Source organism: Ochlerotatus camptorhynchus, unplaced genomic scaffold, assembly GCF_037179485.1.
Source record: "Ochlerotatus camptorhynchus isolate MF236.1 unplaced genomic scaffold, CSIRO-AGI_Acam_v1.1 ptg000072l, whole genome shotgun sequence".
Taxonomy (NCBI): Eukaryota; Metazoa; Arthropoda; class Insecta; order Diptera; family Culicidae; genus Ochlerotatus; species Ochlerotatus camptorhynchus.
In genome coordinates, this window is record NW_027040562.1 from 224,980 (window position 1) to 252,373 (window position 27,394).

The window sequence follows — 27,394 nt, forward strand, 5'->3', positions numbered from 1 at the left end:
CATAAAGTAGGCGTGTATTTTTAAGCATCTCGGGCGCATCTGTATAGTTCATTAGAAGTTTGCAAATACCGAGTGGAAAATGGTGTGTTCTATTGGAGTATTCTTAAAAAGAAAGTGTACCGTAAATAAGCGGCTTCGTAAACAGTTCGCTTCTCGACAATGCATTTTTATCAGGACCTTTACAAGCTTTGTTCTGGTGTTACGGAACTGAAAAGTGTTTGTGATGGCCATGCTAAGCAATATGGGTACCTGTATGCGACAATGCAACGGCAGCACCCATTAAATCTGCATACATTTATTCTTCGCAAGAGTTTGAAACCAATTTCTACACGGTTTTAGATGAGTACAATAAGTACTTGCCAAAATCATCGAAGATCGGAAAGTATGCGTGCAAACTTGTATGTTATTTTCACATGTTCATTCGAATTTGTTTATCCACAGAAGAATGCAAATGCTCTTTTCGCTTAGTGAAGAACATGAAAAAATGCGTTGAAGCGAAGTGTATTATGTATTCTCCTAACCCCAAAAAGGAGAACCCCTTATCACTAGATGTTTTGCAGAAAGTGCAAGATTTCTACAGTGAGGCAGATGTTAGCATGGAGCTGGCAGTGAAAAAAGAGTACAAAAGCGTGAGTGAGGCAGATAAACGAGTCTTAAAACAAAAGCGTTTGGTTCTTGCAAACCTGGGTGAGTTATGTATATGCTCTTTGGCGAGAGCAGCAGGCACGTATACAGTATGCGTGTGTGCTATTCACGAAAATTTTCAACTCAAGTTAACAGGAGCAAAGTTTTACCAAATCGATGTTGATGGAGATTAAATATTCGCTTCATGATTGTGCTACATTTCCCCGAATGTCCACACTTAGAAATTTTTACAGAAATCTGTAAAATTTTACCGAAATCTCAACAGCTGAAGTTCGGTAAACAGTTTCGCAGATTTCCTGTTATTTTTCACAAATATCTGTGAATTTTTTACAGATATCTGTAAATAATTACAGGAAAACTGTAAAATTGTTTACCGAACGTTCAGCTGTTGAGATTTCGGTAAAATTTTACAGAAATCTGTAAAATAATCTTAGTGTGATCGTTTCCCCGAATGTCACTTCCCCGAACTCCATTTCCCCGAACGCCATTTCCCCGAACACCCATTTCCCCGAATGCCGTTTCCCCGAATGTGCCATTTCCCCGAATGCCATATCTCCGAAAAAAAAAGTTAGTAAACAAATCCATATCAAATTATTATTTCTATCTCCCGCATATTGGGTAAATGTACTAATTTTTGTCCCTCATCTTTTGTACCTTTAACTGAAAAATATCTTAGTACAAGTTGCCGTAAGGTCCCATTTGGCGTAAAACTTGTAAGATCGATGGGGAATCCATAGAAAATAACCTTAAAAAAGTGCTCAGTTCTCAGTACTCAGTTCCAACAATATGGGATAAGGTTGAACCATTTGTGGTATTATATGTATATGTAGTTCTTTCCTATTAGGGTTGACAAATTGATAATATATTTTTAGATTATTTACCTTTCATTCATTCATATCGAAAAATTTGGCAAAATATCGTCGGTTTGACAAATTGGTTATAAATTTTAAGGAGATTTTGCCTTCTTTTATTTACGAGCAGTTGTTTCGAGAACTTTGGGAAAACATGTGAGATCGATGGTTTGACAAATTGGTAAAATATTTGTATTCCTACTTTTTTACATAAGCAGTTCTTTCGGGAAATTTAGCAAAACTTGTTTCGGAAATTATCGCAACCAAATTTCAACAGGTGACAGTAATAAACAGAAGTTATGGCGGTTTGTTTTGTACGCAGAAAACCGGAAAATGTTTATTTTATTAAATTGGAGCCTTTTTCTTGGTCCTTTAAAATATATATATATATATATATATATATATATATATATATATATATATATATATATATATATATATATCTCTACATATATAGTTATTTTTGTCCGGGTGAAAACGAGGGAATCGTTGGTAGCTATTTTTGCTTTCATGACCCAGAAAATGAACACAGCAAATAAATGCTAAATTAAAATTAACTATTGTTGGCTTAATAATAGAATATTGTTATTTTTACAATAGTTGCAATTGAAAAGTGGCGGATACAACCAAAAAGAATCCTATTTTGAATTTATATGAATAAGTATTATTGAAACAACAAAATGCAATATAATTTCAACCGGAATTGTTTGCTTAAATACAATTAAAGTTTTTTTTTGGTTCAATGCAAACAATTTTCTGTCCGTGTACTGCTTGCTGGTACTGCTGCTGTGCCTGCTTCTTTTTACTGGTTACTTCTGTTACCAAAACTTATGAAAAATTATGTAATTTTTTTGAGAAAAAAAAAATGAAGCGATATAATTTTACTTATGTCGGTTTTCGTTTTTGCGGTGTAGCTACACCGGTGCTACACTGCCGTACACCGAAATATTTTAGGGTGTAGACATAGGATGCACCTTTGTTTACAAACAAATGATGTTGAGCTGTCAAAGACTCGTGCTTATTCCTGCTTACACTACACCAGTGCTACACCGCAAAAACGAAAACGACATTAGAAAAAAAAAACGGATTTGAAAGAAAGGTTTTCTAATCTCGGTTGCAATTCTGTTTGTTACAAAAAGAAAACATAACATAAAAATAAATGCCAAATTATCATTGAATCAATAAAAATATTTTTATTCTTCCTGCGTGTATTGTCAGGCTTCATAAAATATATACGATTGAATCAAAAAGCAATCTCTTTTAAAACAAACATATTTTTGTTGTTGACCCAGCTGCCAAATTTGACATACACGCAGAAAAAAAATATTTTAAACGTACACGGTAAGAAAAAAGTACCCAACGGAAAGTTCACTTTACCTACTTTTGACTAGTTTGTCTCCTTTTCTCCTTCTACACGGACAGAATTTTTTTTGCATTGAACCAAACAAAACTTTAGTTGTATTTAAACAAACAATTCCGGTTGAAATTATATTGCATTCTGTTGTTTTAATAATACTTATTCATATAAATTCAAAATAGGATTCTTTTTGTTTTAATAAGCCACTTTTCAACTGCAACTTTTGTAAAATTAACAATATTCTATTATTAAGCCTACAATAGTTAATTTTAATTTAGCATTTATTTGCTGTGTCTATATATTCCCTGGCTCATGAATGCAAAAATAACTACCAACCATTCCCTCGTTTTCACCCGGACAAAAATGTAAAAAATGACAAAATTTCCGAAAATCTTGAGACTTGAGTATGCTGCAGTTCGAGCTGCAGTTGCTAAATATAATAAATTTTCTCTTTTCTTCCTTCATTTTTTTTTTCGTCGATCTTGTTTTCCGTACTGAGTACCAATACTCCCGACGCCAGAAAAGCAGCTCCCACACCTGGACCCTACATATCGACCCATCAACTAATGAACCAGGGATCAACGGCTTTACTTCCATTCCGAAGTATTATCAGTGAAAAAGAAAACAAAACATAAAAAAATAGCCATATTATTTTCGAACTGATTTGAGATTTGGGCGTAATTGCATTTGTAAACAAACACGGCAATCATCGATTTCTCGCGAATAAAAGCTCAATCTCGAAAAGTAATAACACTATAGTGTTATTACTTTTCGAGATTGAGCTTTTATTCGCGAGAAATCGGTGATCAATCTCAAAAAGTAATAACACTATAGTGTTTTTTTTTTTTTTCCTCTGTTCGGGACATAAAACCACTGCGACCAGTAATTTGATCTATTGTAGTATATCCCGTGTCCTTAGTTTAGTGCATGTCGTATTACTCCATCACTATTGAGAAATGATGAAGTATTCGGTTTTGATACAGTTGTCATTCTTGCCTTTATCGCAAGGAATCGATTCTAATTGAAAGGTCCCGCTATTTATACCCTTCGGAGTGTTGAAACACCCTCCAAAGGCGCGCCCCTTTGTCAGTCAAAATTGGATTCCTTAGCAAAAAAAACAAGACATGACACCGATAATGACCATGCATCAGAACCCTAGTCTTAACCACTTCAAACTAGGAAACAACGAATAGAAGATTAGGAATCACATAGGTGAAGACTAACTAACTCATTTTTTCCTTGTTTCAAGATCATCCTCGGTCCACGCAACCCGAGGACTTATCACTATCAACAAGGCATAAAAAGTAACAAGGACTAAGATGTGTTCCTTTGATTACTGTAAAATCCTGTTCCCCTAGTTTGAAGTAGTCAAGACTAGGAATCGGTGGTAGATCTTACATCCCGTAACGTACCACGAAAAGGTGATCTACCCACGTTACGGGGCGACACTATAGTGTTATTACTTTTCGAGATTGAGCTTTTATTCGCGAGAAATCGGTGATTGACGTGTTTGTTTACAAATGCAGTGACGCCCAAATCTCAAATCACTCGGGGTTTTTGAATCAATAAACATATTTTTATTTCTACTGCGTGAATTGTCAGACTTCATAAAATAAATATGATTGAATCATCAAGAAATCTCTTTTAAAAACAAACATATTTTTGTTGTTGACCCAGCTGCCAAATTTGACATTTTACGTCAAAACCATGAAAGCTGTTGTAAATTCGAAAAGATTTTCTTTTTGATTTAACAATCCATGGGTTTTGAGCAACAAAAATACTGGATAGTAGAAACAATAATGATTTCTTTTTGCAGCCAAAACAAAATGAAATTCTCATTGATTTTACTTCAAATATTATTACGTTTAAAATATTTTTTCTGCGTGTAATGTTGCCAAAAACGGAGGAGCAAAACCACCCAGCAGGGGTAGTAAAGTGTGGGAAGCCAACGTTGAGTATAATCATATTTACCTACTTTGGGTACAACTAACTTACTTTTGGTTAAAAAGCCAGTGGAAAATTCAATACGAACTGCACACAAGTAAATGAAAATTACTTTAACCAGCTTTACCTACTTTTGGGTTCCTGCACTATAGTGCCGAGATGAGTGAAAAGAACTTAATTTTGAGTACTTTTTCTAACCGTGTAAAAATATTTGACGTAAAATCAATAAGAATTTCATTTTGTTTTGGCTGCAAAAAGAAATCATTATTGTTTCAACAATCCAGTATTGTTGTTTCTTAAAACCCATGGATTGTTAAATCAAAAAGAAAATCTTTTCGAATTTACAAGAGCTTTCATGGTTTTGACGTAAGCTGTCAAATTTGGCAGCTGTGTCAACAACAACACTATGTTTGTTTTTAAAAGAGAAAAAAACAGAATAATTGATTATGTTTAGCAACTGCAGCTCGAACTGCAGCGTACTTACATACCTCAAGTCTCAAGATTTTCGGAAATCTTGCACTTATTTCCCGAAATTCACAATTAAAAACAATACTTACGTGGAACGCGGAAAAGAGCTGAATCAAACGAGAAAAGTTTTGTTATTGTTTACATTTTTGTCCGGGTGAAAACGAGGGAATGGTTGGTAGTTAATTTTGCATTCATGGCCCGGGGACACAGCAAATAAATGCTAGATTAAAATTAACTATTGTTGGCTTAATAATAGAATATTGTTATTTTTACAATAATTTCAGTTGAAAAGTGGCTTATTAAAACAAAAATAATCCTATTTTGAAATTATATGAATAAGTATTATTGAAACAACAAAATGCAATATAATTTCAACCGGAATTGTTTGTTTAAATACAACTAAAGTTTTTTTTTTGTTCAATGCGAATAATTTTCTGTCCGTGTTTATGGTGATTTATACCATCAAGGCAACCGGTGAACACTCGTGTTTATTTCAGTTACCTTGGGGACGTAATTTGTGATTAGCCCCGGTCCCTTTCAAATAGACCTTTTTAAAGCACCACCAACGTATGTGCGCCCCACGAGTTACAGAGGAAACGTCAACCAAACCGTTTGTTACATCAGAATAAGATTTTTTTCACAACGCAAATTAAAATATTTTTCATTTAACATCTTGCCAATTTCCATCGGTAATTGTCTTATTGTATGATTTTCCACCGATCTGAACTAATTTGCACTCAAATTATGTACACACAAGAAAACCGGAAGATCATAACCACCACAAACGAAGTGACAGACGACTAACTGGCGAAGAAATCAATTAAAATAATGTGGTTCGCTGTAATATAATTTTCTAAGAAGCTTGTGCCATCAGCCACTAGATGGGCTAGTATTTTTGTTTTGATTTGAACATAGTTGATTTTGTGTGCAATATGATCTTTGACAGAGTGTAAAGCACAAACGAAGTGACAGACGACTAACTGGCGAAGAAATCAATTGGCAAATCAAAGTTGGTACTTGTGGAGAATAGAAGAACTATGAAAGTGATGATGGTTTCAAAATTTTACACGGTGAGGTATACGAGTTCAATTTTAAAATGCTAATAATTTGCAAATGGAGCATTTTATTTAAATCTGGTTGATGCTACGTTAGTAGAAAACTTAAGGACTACACAATAGATATACAATATAGAAAAAATAATTTATTTTCAGATTTTTAGGTGTATACATAGATTTCAGCATTTCTACCACTGTAGCAGTAACCAGATTTAAATAAAATGCTCCATTTACAAAATAAAAGCATTTTAAGATTGCACTCGTATACCTCTCCGTGAAAATTTTTGAAACCATCATCACTTTCATAGTTCGTCTATTATCCACGAGTGCCAACTTTGATTTGCCAATTAAAATAATGTGGTTCGCTGTACACGCTAACTTGAAAGTACCCATTAATGGTTGAAAAAGACCCATTTTGAAGAAAAGTGGCTTAACTCATTAAATGAGCAAATTTTTTACCCGTCAATGAGTATCTGTTACCCATTAATGAGTAATTGTTAATCATTAATGGGTAACAGATACTCATTAATGGGTAAAATTGTTTAATCATTAATGAGTTAAGCCACTTTTCTTCAAAATGGGTCTTTTTTACTCATTAATGAGTACTTTCAAGTTAGAGTGTAATAGAATTTTCTTGGAAGCTTGTGCCATCATCCACCAGATGGGTTAGTTTTTTTTTGTTTTGATTTGAACAAAGTTGATTTTGTGTACAATGATTCTTTGACAGTGTGCAAAGAGTGCGTATCATTTTGTCATTTTTGATGCATTTCAGCTTTGAGTAGAGTGAAAGAAATAGAACCAAAACATTCTAGTACATTTGGTGAAAATGCTAGTTCAATCTAGTAGTAGTTTTGCCATGTGGTACAATCCAGTAGTAATGGTGTTGCCATGTGGTACACTGAAAAATTGCAATAGCAGGTTAGTCACCAAAGTTTTCGAGCCGCTCCGTCTGTCACTTCGTTTGTGTTGCAAAGAGTGTATCATTTTGTCATTTTTTTATGCATTTCAGTTTAGAGTAGAGTGAAAGAGATAGAACCAAAACATTCTAGTACATTTGGTGAAAATGTTAGTTCAATCCAATAGTAGTGTTGCCATGTGGTACAATCCAGTAGTAGTGGTGTTGCCATGTGGTACACTGAAAAATTACAATAGCAGGTTAGTCACCAAAGTTTTCGAGCCGCTCCGTCTGTCACTTCGTTTGTGATAACCACTAAGGCACTATTCTAATTTACCATTTTTCTCAACAAAAATAGTCATGAACACTAGCAGGATTCTTGCATAACCGATACAGAATTAAATTTTTCAACGGTAGATCATGTTTTAGAGCATCTCTGATGAATCAATTTATCAGTAAAAGTGAAAAAATGTTCCCCTTCCTATGTCTCACGGCTGAAATTTCTGCTCACAATACTCTTTTTGACGTTCTCCTATTCATTAGCAGAGGTTGAATCGATCGCTTGGTTTCTATTAAAAAGGCGTATTGTATCATTATGTATGTACGGTCCTTATATATTTAAATGACGTTTCACATTCATCTAGTGATGGCCGATTTTCATTCGAATAATCGATTAATCGATTAACGAACCGAAAAGTAAAATATTTGTAATCGGTTATATCATGCCGATATAAGCATTAACATCTCCAGAGAATCATCACCGATTGTTTCAAACATGTGATGCACTCTCATTGGTGGAAAAATGGCAGCACAGCTAACAAAAAAAAATCGATTAGTTGTTAATCGAGTAATTAAAAAATGCGACATCTCTGATTTTGGTGTGATAGTTTTGATAAAAATGAGCGCAAAATTTCATCTCTGCCGAGAAGGCAGCTAAACCACTAAATTACCTTGCATACTGCACCGTGAAAGAGGACACTAAAATAGAAAATTTTTCTTCCGACAGTTTCATCTTAGTATTCATCTTTGGTTTCATCTTAGTATTCATCTTTGATCAAGGTGTGCAACAGGCTTCCGCAAGGTGCGTCATCGTGTGTCGTAATCTTCCAAAAAGTCAAGATTTTGTGTTCTGCTACCTACACGGACAGAAAATTGTTTGCATTGAACCAAAACAAAACTTTACTTGTATTTAAACAAACAATTCCGTTTGAAATTATATTGCAAATTATAATTATATTGTATATTATTATATTATTATATTATATTATATTGAAAAAAAAGGAGCGAAAATACTGGATTGTTGAAACAATAATAATTTCTTTTTGCAGCCAAAACAAAATGAAATTCTTATTGATTTTACGTCAAATATTATACCGTTTAAAATATTTTTCTCTGCGTGTAGATGGCGTTCTTATAGCAGCGAAGTATTTTGATGACTGCAAAAGAAAGCTTTATTTGACCCAAGAGAGACTAGATAGGTTCAATATTAAAGCAAACTTAAAGAAATGCAAGTTTTTTGTTAACAAATTTTCTTACCTGTGTCGTGTTTTAACCAGCGTTTCCACATTGTTTTCTTATTTAAATCTGTATTTTCTGCGTAAAAAATCTTTTGAATCGGTATCTGGCTGACAAAAATCTGTAAGAAATATATATAATTTCTCTATTATGGTCTTAGCACGGATCTACGTAAACCTCGCTTGAGTTCATTAAAAGTTCGGAAAGAGTTTGTTCAAAGTTTAGAATTATGAAAAGTGAAGTTTGCTTTCTAAAGTATGTCTCTATTTAAAAGATCTCGAAATCCCAGAATCTTGATTTTCAAAGTGATTTGTATCTTTTCTACAAGTCTAAAAAAAAAAGTCCCAATAGTGAGAGACTACCCAAGAATTAGATTATTTATGACCCATGATTCTTCTTTCAATTTTAATGTTTGATCTTTAATTTTCTCAAACTCTTCTCATCAAACCAGATTGTAATTTGATTTAAGCATTTGGAAAATTAAAAGGATATCGAATCAGTTTGTTGTTGCTTGAATCTACATACCTTAGTCTACTCAGTATTTGTTGTCAGTAAATACCTGTAAAACTCTTTGGGATAGTTCAATCTCTTCTGTATTCTTTTGCTACCATTACGTCACATTTCGACCGAGCGAATAAAAACCGAGTATGTTTAAAAAAGGTGAAATAGTTTTTATTACTGGCTATTTGTTACAGACAGAAAGCCGTGTTGAATCCAATTTTAAATCTTTAGTTACAACTAGGTACCAAAGGTAAAACAGGGAAATCACTCTTTCTTTAACACCAAACGTCAGATAAAATGATTTTTTTTTTACAATTAGAAATTAATGCGAGCTTTCTACTGTGAACATGTCAGCTTGATAGGGTGTGTCATTGAGTTTAAAAAAAAAAGAATTAAAATTATTCCACAATAAAGGTAAAATGGGGAAATGGTCCTGTCTCTAACACCAAACGTCAGATTGGTATGAAAAATTTTCAACATGTAGAAGTTAATCGAATAGGAATAAGTTTTTTCTAGAAGTAGATGCTAATGCGAGCTTTTTACTAATGCGAGTGTTCCGTCTCCGCCGAAAGTCAACTGATACGAACACGACCAACAAGCAGCGAAGAACGAGACCATCAATAGGCTACAACATCCACCAATCAGCGACGACCACATCAACGCTCGCCGCTTTAAAAGAGGCATGCATCACCGTGCAAAACAAGAGTTCTTTTCCGACCAAGCACCAGCAAACATCAGCAGCAGTAGAAGCAGAATTTGTAGAGAGAAAGAGGAGAGAATAAACAGTTGTTAGCGTAGCCGTCCCGATCAAGTTTATTTTGCACACATCCCTGGTTTGGAGCAGCGTCGAACCCACCAGCTCTTTTCAGAGCCCTTACGAGTTGATTTCCGATCGACGCTTGCTTCCTCCACCACCCTGCCGATACAGTCCACTACCAAAAGGGAAAGTTCCCTCCCAGTCCGAACATAAATTGGTCCATCCGAACCGGATCACGAGCCAAGAAGCTTTCGCCGTGAAAGTTTACGCATAGATGTTCCTGCCAACTGGAACGAAGCCGATTTCCCACCGAAAGAAACGGACGTGCTACGCTAGCCAAGTACCAAACAAACAAAACTACTTCCGCTGCTGCCGATGACAGCATCGTGTGCGAAGTATACAAAAAAGTGAATCATATGAGTGAGCGCGTTCGCGAAAAACAATATTCCGAAAAGTGAATCGCATGCGTGTGATAGTTTACTACGCGTTCCAAAGATGACCGATGTGGAAAGGTTGATCGTACTTCGTGGCTTAGTAGAGGCGAAGGTAACGCGAATCCTGAAGGAAGTGCAAGAAACCGATATCACCATGCATCCGGTGCTGTGTAACAGGCACGCCAGGAACCTCCAGCGGTATTACCAGGAGTATCAATGGTTGCACAACAGAATTATGACCGCCATCTCTGCAGAGAGATTTGATGAGCAGGATGAGGACTACCTGCGTTTCGATGATCTCTACACCGAGGCCTGTATACTGGTGGAAACATTGCTGCTTGCCTTTCCAACTACCGATATCAGGCACCACCAACACCGAACACCATCACCGGCCACAAGCAAACCATACGCTCGGATCGTCCAAAATCAACCAATGACTCGAATGACGGAACAGCCCGTTCCGATTCCACACGCGATGGAACTGCCATGTACGTTAATGACGATAAAGTTGCCACCGCAGCGTATGTCGTACCCGATCCAAACCATCGATGTGAAGACGATTGTGAATCAATCCACCGAAACGAAGTCGATCAAGAAGTCAACTGAAGTGGATAATCCAACCGAACTCTTGAAGGCGAAACCCATGATTATGCCGTTGAACTCCCATTGTGGACCGACCGAGGTCCGGCTAGTCGATGATTCACCTCCACCTGCCAGTGTGGCCGAGTACGGTAATCCTGCCGATACTGAAACCAAGCTGACAAGTACGATTGAAGATGAGGTTCCAACCGAAGCTGACTATGTTAAGCTCAACTCTGCGTGCAAGCCAAATTATCTTCCTCGTGGATTGACAGAGGACCGTTACGTCGAGAATTCAGCCAAGTTCGTAGAAGTCAAGCCTAATAACATGGCAAGTGAACCAACCGAGTGCCATGTCAATAAGGACTCACCTCAAGTCATGGATGTAAAACCGAAACGGTTTAAACATCCCGAAACAACCGAAGTCAATCCGAAGCTATTCCAAGACGACTTTCAAGCCATCGAACCGAAGTCCGTCGCAGCTGGTGAAGTTCCGAAAACAATCCTAACCTCGACTGGAACCAGACCGATCTTGAATTGTATCCCCGTCGGAAACCATCCGGTGTTGATGTCTTACCCGATGTCTACCGGAATCCTTCCAGTAATCAAGCCATTCCTGAGGGCCGCCAGAACCTATCCGGTGGTCCAACCGTCCCCGATGTCTGCTGGAATCCGTCCGGTGGTCAAGTCATTCTCGATGTCTGCCGAAACCAATTCGGTGGTCAAGCCATTCTCGATGTCTGCCGAAACCAATTCGGTGGTCAAGCCATTCTCGATGTCTGCCGAAACCAATTCGGTGGTCAAGCCATTCCAGATGTCCGCCGCAATCCAGCCGGTGGTTAAGCTCTTCGTGATGTCTACCGGAATCCGTCCGGTGGTCAAGCCATTATCGATGTCCGCCGAAACCAATTCGGTGGTCAAGCCATTCTCGATGTCCGCCGAAACCAATTCGGTGGTCAAGCCATTCCAGATGTCCGCCGCAATCCAGCCGGTGGCCAAGCCGTTCCTGATCTCCACCGGAATCCAGCCTGTGATCAAGCCCTTCCTGATGTCCGCCGCAATCCAGCCGGTGGCCAAGCCGTTCCTGATCTCCACCGGAATCCAGCCTGTGATCAAGCCCTTCCTGATGTCTGCCGCAACCAATCCGGTGGTCAAACCGTTGTCGATGTCCGCCGGAACCAATCCGGTGGTCAAACCGTTCTCGATGTCCACCGAAACCAATTCAGTGGCCAAGCCGTTGCTGATCTCTGCCGGAATCCAGCCTGCGATCAAGCCTTTCCTGATGTCCGCCGGGACCAATCCGGTGGTCAAACCGTTCTCGATGTCCACCGAAACCAATTCAGTGGCCAAGCCGTTGCTGATCTCTGCCGGAATCCAGCCTGCGATCAAGCCTTTCCTGATGTCCACCGGAACCAATCCGGTGGTCAAACCGTTCTCGATGTCCACCGAAACCAATTCAGTGGTCAAGCCGTTCCTGATCTCTGCCGGAATCCAGCCTGCGATCAAGCCTTTCCTGATGTCCGCCGGAACCAATCCGGTGGTCAAACCATTCTTGATGTCCACTGCAACCTGTCCGGTGGTCAAGCCATTAATGATATCCACTGGAACTCGTCCGGTCACCAAGCCGTTCCTGATGTCCGCCGGAATCAAAGCGGTAATCAAGCCTTTCCTGATGTCCACCGGAACCCGTCCGGTGTTCAAGCCGTTCCAAATGTCTACTGGAACCCGTCTGGTGGTCACGACCTTCATGATGTCCACTGGAACTCGTCCGGTGTCCAAGCAATTCCCGATGACCCTTAGAATTCATCAGGTAAACAAGCCGTTACCGATGTCAACAGGAGACCATTCGGTGTTGTATTTTCCGATGCCAACTCGAAATCATCAGGTGCTAAAGCTATTCCCGATGTCTGCCGGAACCCGGCCCGTGTTCAAGATGTTTCCGATGTCTACTGGAAACCGTTCGGTATTCATGCGGTACCCGAAGCCAATGGAAAAGTATCCGGTGTTCAAGCGGTTTCTGATGCCAACCGAAAACTGTCCGATGTTCAAGCCGGTCCCGATGTCAGCTGGAATTCACTCAAGGCCAGTTCTGGAGCCAAGTGCACTCGTTCCGTTACCGACGTCTGAGAAACAACAAATAAGAGATCCACCAGACAAGCCAAGCTCAGCTAATCCTGTACCGAAGATGCCCTATCCTGATTCCAATGATATCGTTCCAATACCAAAGCCTGAGGAGCCACCGCCACAGGATCTTTCTATTCGACATCGAGCCAGCAAGCTCAGACTGAGAACACTACTTTGCGCCGCTCACCTGCTAACCCGGTTAGTACAGAAGGTATTACCAGTCCTGGATATGGAGTTCCGAGAAATTGTGCTATGGTGCGAAAGTACGATAGTGCTGGCCTGGATCAACAAACCGCTCAACCAACTACAGTCATTTGGAAGAAACCGGAACGCTGTGATCCAGAAACAAATCGATATCGTGTCTTGGTGGAGTGGTCCTGACTTCCTCCAGAGAGAAAGGTACAACATCGAACTACCCGAAAATGTTCCAGACCAGATGCTACCTGCACTGAAAGCAGTTATCGTCAACCCAGATGACCCAGTAGACCTGAAGAAAAAGCAGCCCTTAATCATCCCGCAACCACGCCAGGCAACCGAAACTATCACCCAAGTGGTTCAGTTTGTCCATTTGGCGGAAGACATTCAGCGAGTTGTTACCCACGACCCTTGCAAGAAATTGGCAAACCTGCATCCGATCTACACTGATGGCCTGGAAGCGTTATACGATCTGAGCACCGATGCCTTCCTGGCATTCTTCAAGCGTTTCATTGAACAACGAGGTAGCAGCAGCAGCATTCGGATAATTGTACTATTTTCCAAAGTACCCACCCAGAAATTATCCTACTACACAGGAAGAAGAACCTACGAACCATGCCGATCATCCGTGAAACCCTGATACCGACACCCAATCCGCAATTCTAGACAATCGTTGTTAATCGTTGAGTTACCTCAACCGGGGGAGTATGTTCCGTCTCCGCCGAAAGTCAACTGATACGAACACGACCAACAAGCAGCGAAGAACGAGACCATCAATAGGCTACAACATCCACCAATCAGCGACGACCACATCAACGCTCGCCGCTTTAAAAGAGGCATGCATCACCGTGCAAAACAAGAGTTCTTTTCCGACCAAGCACCAGCAAACATCAGCAGCAGTAGAAGCAGAATTTGTAGAGAGAAAGAGGAGAGAATAAACAGTTGTTAGCGTAGCCGTCCCGATCAAGTTTATTTTGCACACATCCCTGGTTTGGAGCAGCGTCGAACCCACCAGCTCTTTTCAGAGCCCTTACGAGTTGATTTCCGATCGACGCTTGCTTCCTCCACCACCCTGCCGATACAGTCCACTACCAAAAGGGAAAGTTCCCTCCCAGTCCGAACAGCGAGTTTAAAAAAATGAATTAAAATTATTCCACATCAAAGCTAAAACGCAAACTAAATGTACACTCTCTGTTTTATATATTGTCTTGTAGTTTGTTACAACACAAACCTTTATTTTGAAGCTAAGTCGCATTGATACATTGTTATTTTTTCAGATATGACGCTATTCAAATGACAAAATATTCAGCTTTCTGCGACATGGCGACATGGTTAATCAAACAATAAGAAAGGGAAACTAATATTGAAGGGTTATTAGTTTCGCTTTCTTATTGTTCATCAGTTCATAAATCAGAAATTCGAACATCTGAACATCAAAAGTTCTTTCAAAATTATCGATGATAGGTAACCCTAATAAAAATACCATAAACGAACGATAATCCAAATGACTGAACTTTTCCACAAATGGTTTGGATGATACCCCAAACACGTCGTAAGGCAAATTAACCTTAACATTTTTATTAGGGAATACAATAATAACTTATTATTTAACCGTTATCCGTTTGAAAAACGGAATTAATAAATATAATAAAACGTGAAACGTATTTTCCACTTATTTCAAAAATCTGTGTATTTTCTAAAAATCTGTAATCTTTACATACAGATATCTGTATCAAAATATAGAGAAAAATCTGTATGATTACAGATAAATCTGTATATGTGACAACACTGGTTTTCACTGAGAATGGTCTTCTTCCATGCCCAGATAAAGTGGAAACTATTCGTGAAGCACAAACTCCGTGAAATGTTAATGAATTGAAAGCATGGCAAATGTTAATGAATTGAAAGTATGGTCTTGGTGGAGTGTTTGCGCATCTCGTGAACGGGGAGTTTACTTTCATCGATCATTTTAACACAATTATTATCATGCTTGGTTTCATAAAACGTTTCTACATTGCTTATGTGAGGTTTATATTAGAATATTGAAGCATAGTTTGGTCTCCTTTTTCAATCACACACGAAGGAAGAATAGAGTCCGTTCAAAAGCAGTTTCTATTGTATGCACTCCGCAAGTTAGGTTGGACTGTATTTACTCTGCCATCTTACACAGCTCGATGTATGCACTAGGTACTGCGATCTCGGACCAAAGAAATGACTGGTTTGACGGTGAATTCAAACTGTTAGTAGAGGAGAAGAATGCAGCACGGGCGAAAATGCTGCAACACCGCACGAAATTGAATGTGGAGCGATACAGACAAGTGCGGAATAGACAATACTCGGTTTTCCGAAGAAAGAAGCCTCAGCAGGAAGACCGAGATCGCGACGCGATGAAAAATCTGTACCGTGTAAACGATACACGAAAGTTCTACGAGAAGCTAAATAGTTCGCGCAAAGGCTACGTGCCGCAAGCCGATATATGCAATGACTTGGACGGTTACCTTCTAACCGTTAGAAGACGTGATAAGAAGAGCTGGGATAGACACGAGTGGTACGATCTTCAGGAAGTCCATCCAGCTTCTTGGTTTCGCAAATGACATCGACATCATGGCACGGAACTTTGGCGGAAACGTACATCAACAATGGAGGAAACGTACTTCAGGCTGAAAGCTGAAGCTAGGTGGATTGGACTTGCCATCAACGTATCAAAGACAGAATACATGAAAGGAAGAGGTGAAGACAATGTTAGCCTCCCACCCCGAGTTCAGATTGACGGTGTCGAAATCGGGGTGGTCGAGTAGGTGTATTTGGGCTCACTGGTGACCGCCAAAAATGATACCAGCAGAGAAGTTCAAAGACGCATTATGGCAGGGAATCGTGCATGCTTTGGACTCCGGAGGACGCTCCGGTCGAATAAAATTCGCCGCCGCACGAAGTTGACTATCTACAAGACGCTGATTAGACCGGTGGTCCAATACGGCAACGAGACCTGGACTATGATGTTTAGTGGTATTTGTATTTCATTGACATTGCATTATCTTTTTACACGAATGTTATGGTAGAGTGACGTCGTCACTTGAGTGCTCAGCAATGTTTACAAATTTTTGCTTCTAAAACCAGCAAGCTGCTTGTTGGCTCGGACCTTATATAAACGTCATTGTGGGTATAAGGGGCTGCTCATAATCTACGTAGACCGATTTTAAGAGGTTTTTGACCCCCCATCTCCCCGCGTAAACAATCGTCCATACATTTTTTTTAGAAATTTGTATGGCATAGACCCCCTCCCCTCCCTAAAGAGTATACGTAGTTTATGAACAGCCCCATAGAACATCAGGTGCACTCGAATTATGGAACGAACTTCAATTATGCTAATCATGAACTGAACTAACTTCAGTTGCTCAAGCAGGAACAAGAAAGCAACGAAATCGAATCGTTTTGTCAAGCCAGAAGAATTGAATGAGACTTCGTTCTGCCTGATGCTCCTGAATGCGATATTTGAGAGGCCGCTGTGAAAAGCACTAAGACCCATTTGAAAGCTATCTTTGGAAACATGTCGCCGAATTATGTGCAATATGCTATCATACTAGCAGAAATCTTAGCGATCCGGAACTCACATCAGCTATTCGTGAAAATAGCAGATCTCAACGGTCTAGAAGTGATATCGCCCGCTCACTATCTCATTGGACGTCTTCTCACTGCAATTCCAAAACAGTCCTTTGATGATGTCTAAGAAAACCGTTTGAAAAAAACGACAGCATCTGCAGAAGTTGGGTGAAATGAAAACGATACTACCTTAGCAGCTTGTAACTTAAAGAGAAGAACTAGATACTTATCTCCAACAAGAAACCTGGAATGATTGCCCTGATACACAATAGAACCATGTAACCGTTATAAATTAATTATCGACAAGAAAACTGTGATAAAGATAGCCTTGTAACATATTATAACTCCCTAGTCTGAACATAGCATTACCCTCTCACTTTGGCATATTCCCGAAGAAGTGTTACAGTCCCGGACGGGACAAGAGCCGTTCGAGCTAATAAAATAAAATAAAAATATATCCGTAAATCAAAATGCTTTATAAACAACAGTTAATTTACCAATTCTTTCAGCATCATCACCGGCTCCTCCAGTAAGATGGTATTCAAATCCCAAATCAGCGAACGCCATTGGACAACATGTAAAAGGGAAACAACTTAGACAAAACAATAACGGTAAGACTCGATACACTTTTTAATGTAGAGCGCCCACTCGAGGGATACCTAAATCCAATTGCGAAAACACTGTCGGTTCTAATCAGGCCTGTTATGGGGCGCAGACATTTCGATCTACATACGCTCCTCTAATCCAGGCTGCACCAAAATGCATATGGAAATGTTTGAACGCCCATCTAGATCACTATGCGCTCATATGAGAGTCGGGTCGAGTTTTACGTCTTGGAAAAAGTTTATCTACAAGATAAGATCTTCCTTTTGGCCACGGTGGTAACTAGGATGGTCCTCTTTTTTTTAGAATAAAAACTCGTAACTTTTTATTTATATATTTAAGGGGAATACTTGCTTCTACAGTGTCAGATAATTTAATGTCAAGCAACTTTGTCCCAGACATCAAAATTCTATCTCATCAACACAGTCTAGAGTCACAGTCACATCAACAGTTCTAGAGTTGGTTGGAAATGCTAACATGAAACTTTAGTGTGATAATTTATTAGCTAGAGAATGATCATTTAGAAGAGAGTAGGTGGATTGTTCCGTTAGAGTACGGCAGTATGAAAATTGAAATGAGCGAAGGGCCATTAATGCGACAGTTTTTAAAGTTAGACGCACATCTTTTGCCTAACCCGTACGATGTACGCGGAGACTTGAAGTATGTCTCCAAGTCTACAGGCAAAAAAATGTGCGTCCTTCTTTTGCTCATAAACTGACCGCGGCTGTGGAATAGTTCTAGTGACGTTTTCATCACTACCTAAAGCCCCACGTTGCGAGAGCATTTCCAGTCGATGGTGTGTTATAATTACAATTCTTCTTTACCCAACTATTGTGTTGTTCCTCTCGTCCTAGTTCTATACAAGTTTTTCTAAATTCAGATAGGGTGGTTCTGGAAAAAAAAACAGTTTTTTGCCCTAACTTTTTTTTTCTGTTCTATTTTGAGAGCCATTTTCAAGAACTTCAAGATCATGAGAGGACGCATTTTTTTTTTGGGGGATTGCTGGATGTTGTTTTACGAAAGTTTTTCCTGTTTTTTGTGGAAAAGTTCATTTTTCCAGGACACTTTCCTCCAAAAGGAGCAAATATGAGCAAAACTTCTACGCATATTCTGAAAGCACATGGTTCTGCCCACAAAATCTAAAGAATATTATCTGTACCCTTTTGTACCCTTGATGAGAAAAAGATGATTGGAACTAGAGATAACATTTTTTAAAAAGGGCCAAAAGCACGCCTTCAGGGCTGTTGTCGTTGTCGTAGGCTCCGTCGTAGTCGTAGGCAGTACCGTTAGTATATTTAAAATCAACCACCAACCGCTGAAAATATGAATTATCGCGTATTTCTGTTTACATTTAACTATAACTTTAAACTTAATACCTGTCTTTTACTGGTTCCCTAATAATGTTGTAACTGTATCTCGTCAGTTTTGCAATCACTAAAATGGACAACGCCTTCTCAGGTGTGATTTGAATGTTTTGGTTGTTGAGTTCAATAGCCTGTTTAATTAAATCTGCTGCTTTGTAATTGTGGTCGGCACGCAAACTCATTTTTGCAGCAAAGCATAATTGATATGATAAATATGTTGCTCTAATTTCCTCAGTACGGCGCGGCTTCGATCGATCACTGCATTCTTCAAAAGCTAGCTGCTAAGATGGTGGTATTGTATATACATTCCTCTAACCAATCTAAATGTTCCTTGTCAAAGCGCTTCCGTTAGGATTGTAAAATTTTTCTGTTGAATGCTTTCCAAAAAATCTCAATCTCAATTATTCGCATTCGGAGGAAAGCATTTTTCTGCGGCTGCACAGTGGGACGAATTCAAAAAAAGTGGGACATGGCTATTTGCGACGAAACTATTGAGTATAGCTTTTTTTTGTCTTCTAGAATGTTTCTTTATTTTTTAAGTACTTTATTTAAGTAGTAAAAATTTTTGGTTAAGGAGGGTATACACTCAGATAAAAAAAAATAACTTTTTTATGTCTTGTTAAATTTGATGAACACCTATGGAAACATTAAAGATGAAGTCTTTTTAAGAAACTTTGTCCAAGGTGTAAACTTTCTATCTCTCAAGTGGACGAAGTTAGAGGGTGAAAATGGACTACAAACGGTAGTACCCCCTTAAAAAACGTTTTTTCACCATAACTTTTTTCTTTGAATTTTCTCGTTTATTAAATATTCTACAAAGCTGTAAGTGCTTAGAAAATGCACATTTTTGCATAAGACAATAAATCGCTATATCTTTGTTGAAAAGATTTACGCCAGTTTTAACAATTTTTTTAAACTAACTCTAAGGGGGTGTACCTTCACGCAGAAAAAATATTTTAAACGTAATAATATTTGACGTAAAATCAATAAGAATTTCATTTTGTTTTGGCTGCAAAAAGAAATCATTATTGTTTCAACTGTTAATCTGTTTCAAATCTGTTAGAATTTACAAAAGCTTTCATGGTTTTGACGTAAACTTTCAAATTTGGCAGCTGGGTCAACAACAAAAATATGTTTGTTTTTAAAAGAGATTTCTGGTTGATTCAATCATATTTATTTTATAAAGTCTGACAATTCACGCAGTAGAAATAAAAATATGTTTATTGATGCAAAAATAATCTGGCAATTTTTTTTTATGTTTCGTTTTCTTTTTGAAACAAAATTGCAGAAATTGCAATTGAATTTTTGAGGCATAAAATAAAAGCCCCCGGTTCATGAGTTGATGGGTCGATATGTAGGGTCCAGATGTGGGGGCTGCCTTCCTGGCGTCGGGAGCATTGGTACTCGTCAGTACGGAAAACATGATCGACGGAAAAAAATCAAGGAAAAAAAACAGAAACATTGATTATATTTATCAACTGCAGCTCGAATTGCAGCATACTTACTTACCTCAAGTCTCAAGATTTTCGAAAATCTTGCACTTATTTCCCGAAATTCACAATTAAAAACAATACTTACGAGGAACGCGGAAGTATTGTTATTGTTTACATTTTTGTCCGGGTGAAAACGAGGGAATCGTTGGTAGCTATTTTTGCTTTCATGACCCAGAAAATGAACACAGCAAATAAATGCTAAATTAAAATTAACTATTGTTGGCTTAATAATAGAATATTGTTATTTTTACAATAGTTGCAATTGAAAAGTGGCTGATTAAAACAAAAAGAATCCTATTTTGAATTTATATGAATAAGTATTATTGAAACAACAAAATGCAATATAATTTCAACCGGAATTGTTTGCTTAAATACAGTTAAAGTTTTTTTTTTGGTTCAATGCAAACAATTTTCTGTCCGTGTACTGCTTGCAGGTTAGCAGGTATTAGCAGCTAAAAACAACGTCATTTCATTCAGCAACTTATACCCTACTGTTTCATATAATGTTCACTACTTAAATAAAGTACTTAAAAAATAAAGAAACATTCTAGAAGACAACAAAAAGCTATACTCAATAGTTTCGTCGCAAATAGCCATGTCCCACTTTTTTTGAATTCGTCCCACTGTGGGCTACTTTGATCTTTTCTAGCGATTCTTGATGTTTCGTGTGTCGTAAATCTGTTTTCTTTTTAGTCCGTTTCCTTTAGATTAAATGAAAACGAAACGATTTTTATAACGGTATTGAAAAGATACTACGAAATGCTAGAGCACTATTTCACGACATAAAATTTAAAGAAATTTAAATTGCATCTAGATGAACGCGGCATTGGGACGGTACTTATGGATATTTTTGGTCGTTATTGAAAATTTAGTCGATTGCTGAATTTATGTATGGGCCCAAATTAGGGGCATTTAGGCCGACACTACATCCATTTCCCCTAGTGGAAATCAGATAAAATTAGCAAAAAATTAGTCGAACAAGCCATTACTCCCACTTCCACCAGTGCACCTTATGTTTTGTCAGGTAATGTACATGTTTACTATCTGTTTGTTTTACAGGCCCTGACAATGAAGACAACAATCGTCGAAAACAAGCTTCTTTCGATGGTGAACTTACAGCTTCCGAAGTGGGTAAATATCTTCATTGTAATCCAATGTTTTTGGATACGTTTATCATGGATGAAATTCAAGTTGAGCAGTTGGAAAAGTGGATGATACGCAAAACCCAACGTTTGAGGAAAGCGCCACAATCTTTTGGTAAAAATTACAAAAAAACCAGTCATAGTCGGTGGAAATTTTGCGTACACGCGGATAAGCGAGAGATGTTACAAGATCTCATACATTCACTACAGCTAATACCTACTAAAATGCACATGCTCTGGGAGCTGGCGTCCTGTATCTGCTCTGCCGTCAACGCTGATGGATTTCGATTATATTTGAAGGATGAATCGGATGTCAAATCATTACATCTTTGTCTGAGCAATAGTTTCTTTGACGAAAATGGAGATCCGAAACTACTTAGAATTAAATCGGATGCAGCAATACCGAATTATGTTGCAAAAACTAGAGAATCTATTCGTTTCTCTAAGGGAAACAATGACTACCGATTTGCAAAAGATGTGCTAGACAAGGTATAGTATATGTTGTATGCTGCAAGGAAACATTGACTACCGATTTGCAAAAGATGTGCTAGACAAGGTATAGTATATGTTGTATGCTGCAAAAAAAAAAAAAAAAAAAAGTTCTACATTTCAGGGTGAAATGGCACATGTGATGTGTCAACCAATTGTTTATCCAGACGGATCCTTGATGGCTGTTTTAGAACTATGGCGCGGTGACTGTGGTTTTTCTTTTTATGAAGAGGATGAAGAAATCGGCTACAGCTATTTAGTTTGGGGTGGCATTGCGATCCATTATGCACATCTTAATTTAGTCGGACTTAAACAAAGAAAGCTCAATGATTTTTTATTGGCAGTTGTTAAGTCCATATTTCAAGATATGGTTAGCATGGATTTGCTAGTATCAAAAGTTATGAACTTTGCACAGCGGCTGGTCGATGCAGATCGTGCTTCATTGTTTCTAGTGGATTCCAGAAGCAAAGAGTTATATGCTACGATTTTTGATGTAGGGCGTGAAGATACAACTATAAAGAATGAAAATGAGAACGACCAAAACAAGCCACCAACTGAAATAAGATTTCCTTTAGAAACTGGCATAGCTGGACAAGTTGCCATGACCGGTGAAATATTAAATATAATGGACGCATATGCAGACCCGAGGTTTAATCGAACGATTGACCAATTGACGGGGTATAAAACTAAATCAATACTATGCATGCCAATATTCATCCGAGGTAACGTAATCGGAGTTGTTCAAATGGTAAATAAACACACGGGATACTTCAACAAGGAGGACGAAGAAGCTTTTGAAATGTTTGCAGTGTATTGTGGTCTAGGTGAGTAAATCAAATATAAAACAGTATATTTTCATAATAGACAAATATTCTGAACAGCACTGCATCATGCAAAACTATACGATAAAATTCGCAGATCTGAGCAGAAGTATCGTGTAGCTCTTGAAGTATTGAGTTACCATAATACGTGTACCGAACAAGAAGTAGAAAAGTGTCTGGAAGTAGGCATTCCTCAGAAAATATCAGGCATCGATAGTTACGATTTTAGTCCATTTGTAGTAGATGAATTCCAGAAGGTCATATATAGTGTGTATATGTTCAAGGATCTATTTGGCCTAGGCAGGTTTGACAAGAATAGCCTTATACGATTTACATTGACGGTGAAGAAAAACTACAGACGAGTTCCATATCACAATTGGACACATGGATTTTCAGTGGCCAACACAATGTACAGTATTATAAAGAATTGTCCGAGTGTGTTCCGAGCTAATGAGGTATGTAAATATGTTAGCATGATTTTTGAGCGTTCACGAACAATGAAAATAAGAACAGAAGGTTCGAAAACAACTTTTTCAACAGTAACTATTGAGCAGTTCCACGCCAAATGATTCCGAAAAACTCAACCTTCTCCGATTTGCATAAAACTTTGTATAATTGTTTGTTATGGGCAATGATTAACATTTTTGCAGAAATTCGGCCATTTTGAATCTTGTAAAATTTTCAAAACGACGTCCCAGAAATGTTTCTCAGAAACGGCATTTCTGATCGAATTGACGTCTGTGACAAAATTACAGAGAAAAAAAAATTTTTTTTTTCGAGGAAAAATAACCAGACAAATATTTCTAGTAATTTAAAGTAAACTTTTAAAATAAAATTAATAATCTAAATATCTCAAAATGTATAAGCCCAATTTATGAATATTTAAAAAAAAGCTTATTCAAAATGAAAACTATTGATAGGTTTGAAATTATTGACACTGAAAAATGTGAAAAAATACACAAAAAAGCGAACAAAAAAAAAGCTTAAAAATATGACTGGGAACCTTCAGTCGGCGCCGCCGCGATTTTTTAGGTTTAACATCTCTGATCACGCCTACCTTCGCAAGAGAAGTAAAGCCGTTTTTCCCCGGTCAACCGGGGACCAACGGCTTCACTTCCCTTCCGAAGGAAGGCGTGATCAGAGATGTTATGCCTCAGAACATCCCGGCGGCGCAGACTGGGATTGAACCCATGCCGGCTGGGGTGAGGAGTAATCACGCTTACCACTACACCACTGGTGCCGCTATCCAAATACATTTGACGATCTACATTTTTCTGTACCTCATTTCATGACAACAACAATGATATAAATAACAGTAGGCACATATACCTTGCGTCTGATCATAAGAGATAAAATAATACGAAAAAATGGTTGATTTTTGTGGTTTTTTAGTCCAACTTTTTGACATGACAACACAGAAAAAATGTGTTTACATGTAAGTTTTTCTAAGAATTTTAGTAAAAACCTGTTGTTTTTATATTTGCAAAACGTATTTTTACGTTATAAATAAACATAAAAAAATGAAAAAAAAAAACATCAAATTTTATCAATGAAATATTTTAAATCTTACAGATTATGAAACTAGAGGTTCCAAACTATCATCTAATGAAATACAATTTTAGGTACATTCACTTTGAATAAAAGTTCGTAGAATATCTCTTTGTAATGTGGCTTATAAAGTATATGGTAAATGGATAGGTAACCAGTTTCGAAAATTCACAGGAGATCCAGGGTTCTATCACGCAGCATTTACAAGAAGTAGATCAACAGATGATCATATATTCATTGCTAGACGAGTCATGGAAGAATATTGGAATGCAGGGAAAGATCTAATTGTTTTAGCGTTGGATATCAGTAAGGCATTTGATAAAGTAAATGTGCAGAGCCTAAGAGAAGTTTTACTTAATTTAAATGTTCCATCTAGATTAGTTGACAGGGTGTTATTATGTGTTAAGGATGAACTCACTAGAGTTTTATGGCAAAACCAGTTTTCTAAAGAGTTCAAAAGAGGTTAACTTTTCAATTATTTAATACAAGATGTTCTTAAAAACGTGGCAAGAGATATTCCTGAATTATAATTGATAGATATAGATTGCTTAAAATTGCCGATAATTTTAGCATTTGCCGATGATATATTAATAATAGCAAGAAGTATAAATGAGTTAGAGAATATTCTTAAAGTCCTAGAAGAGGAGCTATCCAAAGAAGGTCTTAAAATCAATAGGGAGAGAAGTCAAATTTTAGTTAGATACCCAAATGACATAGCAGTACAGCCAAACGAATTAATGCTTAATGGAACTGCTTTTAAAACTTGTGAATATATTAAATATTTAGGAGTTTGTCTGACAGCAACCCTAAACAAGGAATTATGAAAGCTTATATATAAAACAGTTTTGTCGCCAGCGTTATTATACGGAACTAACTTACTTACTTACCAATCAGGCTAAGGCCTTGTTGTCCTCTGCTGTCCGAAGAAGTCGTCTCCACTCTACTCGATCCATGGCCACAGTTCGCCAGCCTCGTAGTCTGCGAAGGGTCCGCAGGTCACCTTCTACTTGGTCGATCCACCTTGCCCGCTGCGCGCCTCTTCTTCTTGTTCCTGTTGGGTCGCTTTCTAGAACCATTTTCACTGGGTCGTCGTGCGGCATTCTTACGACGTGCCCAGCCCACCGTAGTCGCCCAATTTTTGCAATGTGGACGATGGATGGTTCTCCCAGCAGCTGGTGCAATTCGTGGTTCATTCGCCTCCTCCACGTTCCGTCATCCATCTGCACTCCACCGTAGATGGTACGCAACACCTTCCGTTCGAAAACACCAAGGGCGCGTTGGTCCTCCGGCGAATTTTATTCGACCGGAGCGTCCTCCGGAGTCCAAAGTAGGCACGATTCCCTGCCATAATGCGTCTTTGAATTTCTCTGCTGGTATCATTTTCGGCGGTCACCAGTGAGCCCAAATACACGAACTCATCGACCACCTCGATTTCGTCACCGTCAATCTGAACTCGGGGTGGGAGGCTAACATTGTCTTCCCTAGAACCTCTTGCTTTCATATATTTTGTCTTTGATGCGTTGATGGCAAGTCCAATCCGTCTAGCTTCAGCCTTCAGTCTGATGTACGTTTCCGCCATCATCTCAAAGTTCCGTGCCATAATGTCAATGTCATCGGCGAAACCAAGGAGCTGGATGGACTTCCTGAATATCGTGCCACTCGTGTCTATCCCAGCTCTTCTGATCACACCTTCTAACGCGATGTTGAACAGCAGACACGAAAGTCCATCACCCTGCCGTAACCCCCTTCGAGATTCAAAGGGACTCGAGAGTGTCCCCGATACTCGAACAACGCACGTCACTCGATCCATCGTCGCCTTGACCAATCGCGTCAGTTTATCCGGAAATCCGTACTCGTGCATAATCTGCCATAGCTGATCTCGATCGATTGTGTCGTATGCGGATTTGAAATCGATGAACAAATGATGTGTGGGCACGTTGTATTCGCGGCATTTCTGCAGAACCTGCCGAATCGCGAAAATTTGGTCCGTGGTAGCGCGGGCACCCATGAATCCCGCCTGGTATTGCCCCACGAACTCTCTTGCATATGGTGACAGACGGCGGCATAGAATTTGGGAGAGTACCTTGTAGGCGGCGCTCAGCAGTGTGATCGCGCGGTAGTTGCAGCAATCCAACTTGTCGCCCTTTTTGTAGATTGGGCATACGACACCTTCCATCCACTCCTCCGGTAATATCTCCTCCTCCCAAATCTTGGCAATTACCCAGTGCAGCGCTCTAGCCAGTGCTTCACCACCGTATTTCAATAGCTCACTTGGTAGTTGATCTACACCAGTTGCTTTGTTGTTCTTCAGCCGACCGATCTCCTCCTCAACTTCTTGAAGATCAGGGGCCGGTAGCCTGTCGTCTTCTGCGCGTGCTCCAAGGTCTGTTACCGTGCCACCTTCGTTTTCTGCTGCTTCACCGTTGAGGTGCTCGTCATAGTACTGCTTCCACCTCTCAATCACCTCACACTCGTTCGTGAGAAGGTTACCGTCCAAGTCCTTGCACATATCGGCTTGCGGCACGTAGCCTTTGCGCGAACTATTTAGCTTCTCGTAGAACTTCCGTGTGTCGTTTACGCGGTACAGATTTTCCATCGCCTCGCGATCTCGATCTTCCTGCTGACGCTTCTTCCTTCGGAAAACCGAGTTTTGTCTGTTCCGCGCTTGTCTGTATCGCTCCACATTCAATCTCGTGCGGTGTTGCAGCATTCTCGCCCGTGCTGCATTCTTCTCCTCTACTAACAGTTTGCATTCGCCGTCAAACCAGTCATTTCTTCGGTCCGGGATTGCAGTACCTAGTGCCGCTACAGCAGTACTACCTATGGCTGAACGGATGCCCCTCCAGCCATCTTCAAGAGAAGCTGCGCCAAGCTGCTCTTCCGTGGGTAGTGCAACTTCCAGCTGCTGCGCGTAGTCCTGGGCAACTCCGGTGTCCCGTAGTTGCTCAATGTTGGGTCGTGGCGTTCGACTTCGACGTGTGTTATGCACCGTCGAGAGTTTTGAGCGCATGCAT

General features: G+C 39.0%; 1 protein-coding gene across 1 annotated transcript in view; it reads left to right on the forward strand.

Annotated features, from left to right (window-relative positions):
- Positions 1 to 585: 585 nt before the first annotated feature.
- LOC135697547 (probable 3',5'-cyclic phosphodiesterase pde-5) overlaps positions 586 to 27,394 on the forward strand; it is a gene marked incomplete at its 3' end in the record, with an annotated part of 81,063 nt that continues 54,254 nt past the window's right edge. The window contains exons 1-6 of the mRNA XM_065217300.1: positions 586 to 687; positions 17,430 to 17,531; positions 21,440 to 21,511; positions 21,572 to 22,011; positions 22,136 to 22,835; positions 22,893 to 23,287. Coding sequence (XP_065073372.1) covers positions 597 to 687; positions 17,430 to 17,531; positions 21,440 to 21,511; positions 21,572 to 22,011; positions 22,136 to 22,835; positions 22,893 to 23,287 — 1,800 coding nt within the window. The remainder of the gene's footprint in view (positions 688 to 17,429; positions 17,532 to 21,439; positions 21,512 to 21,571; positions 22,012 to 22,135; positions 22,836 to 22,892; positions 23,288 to 27,394) is intronic.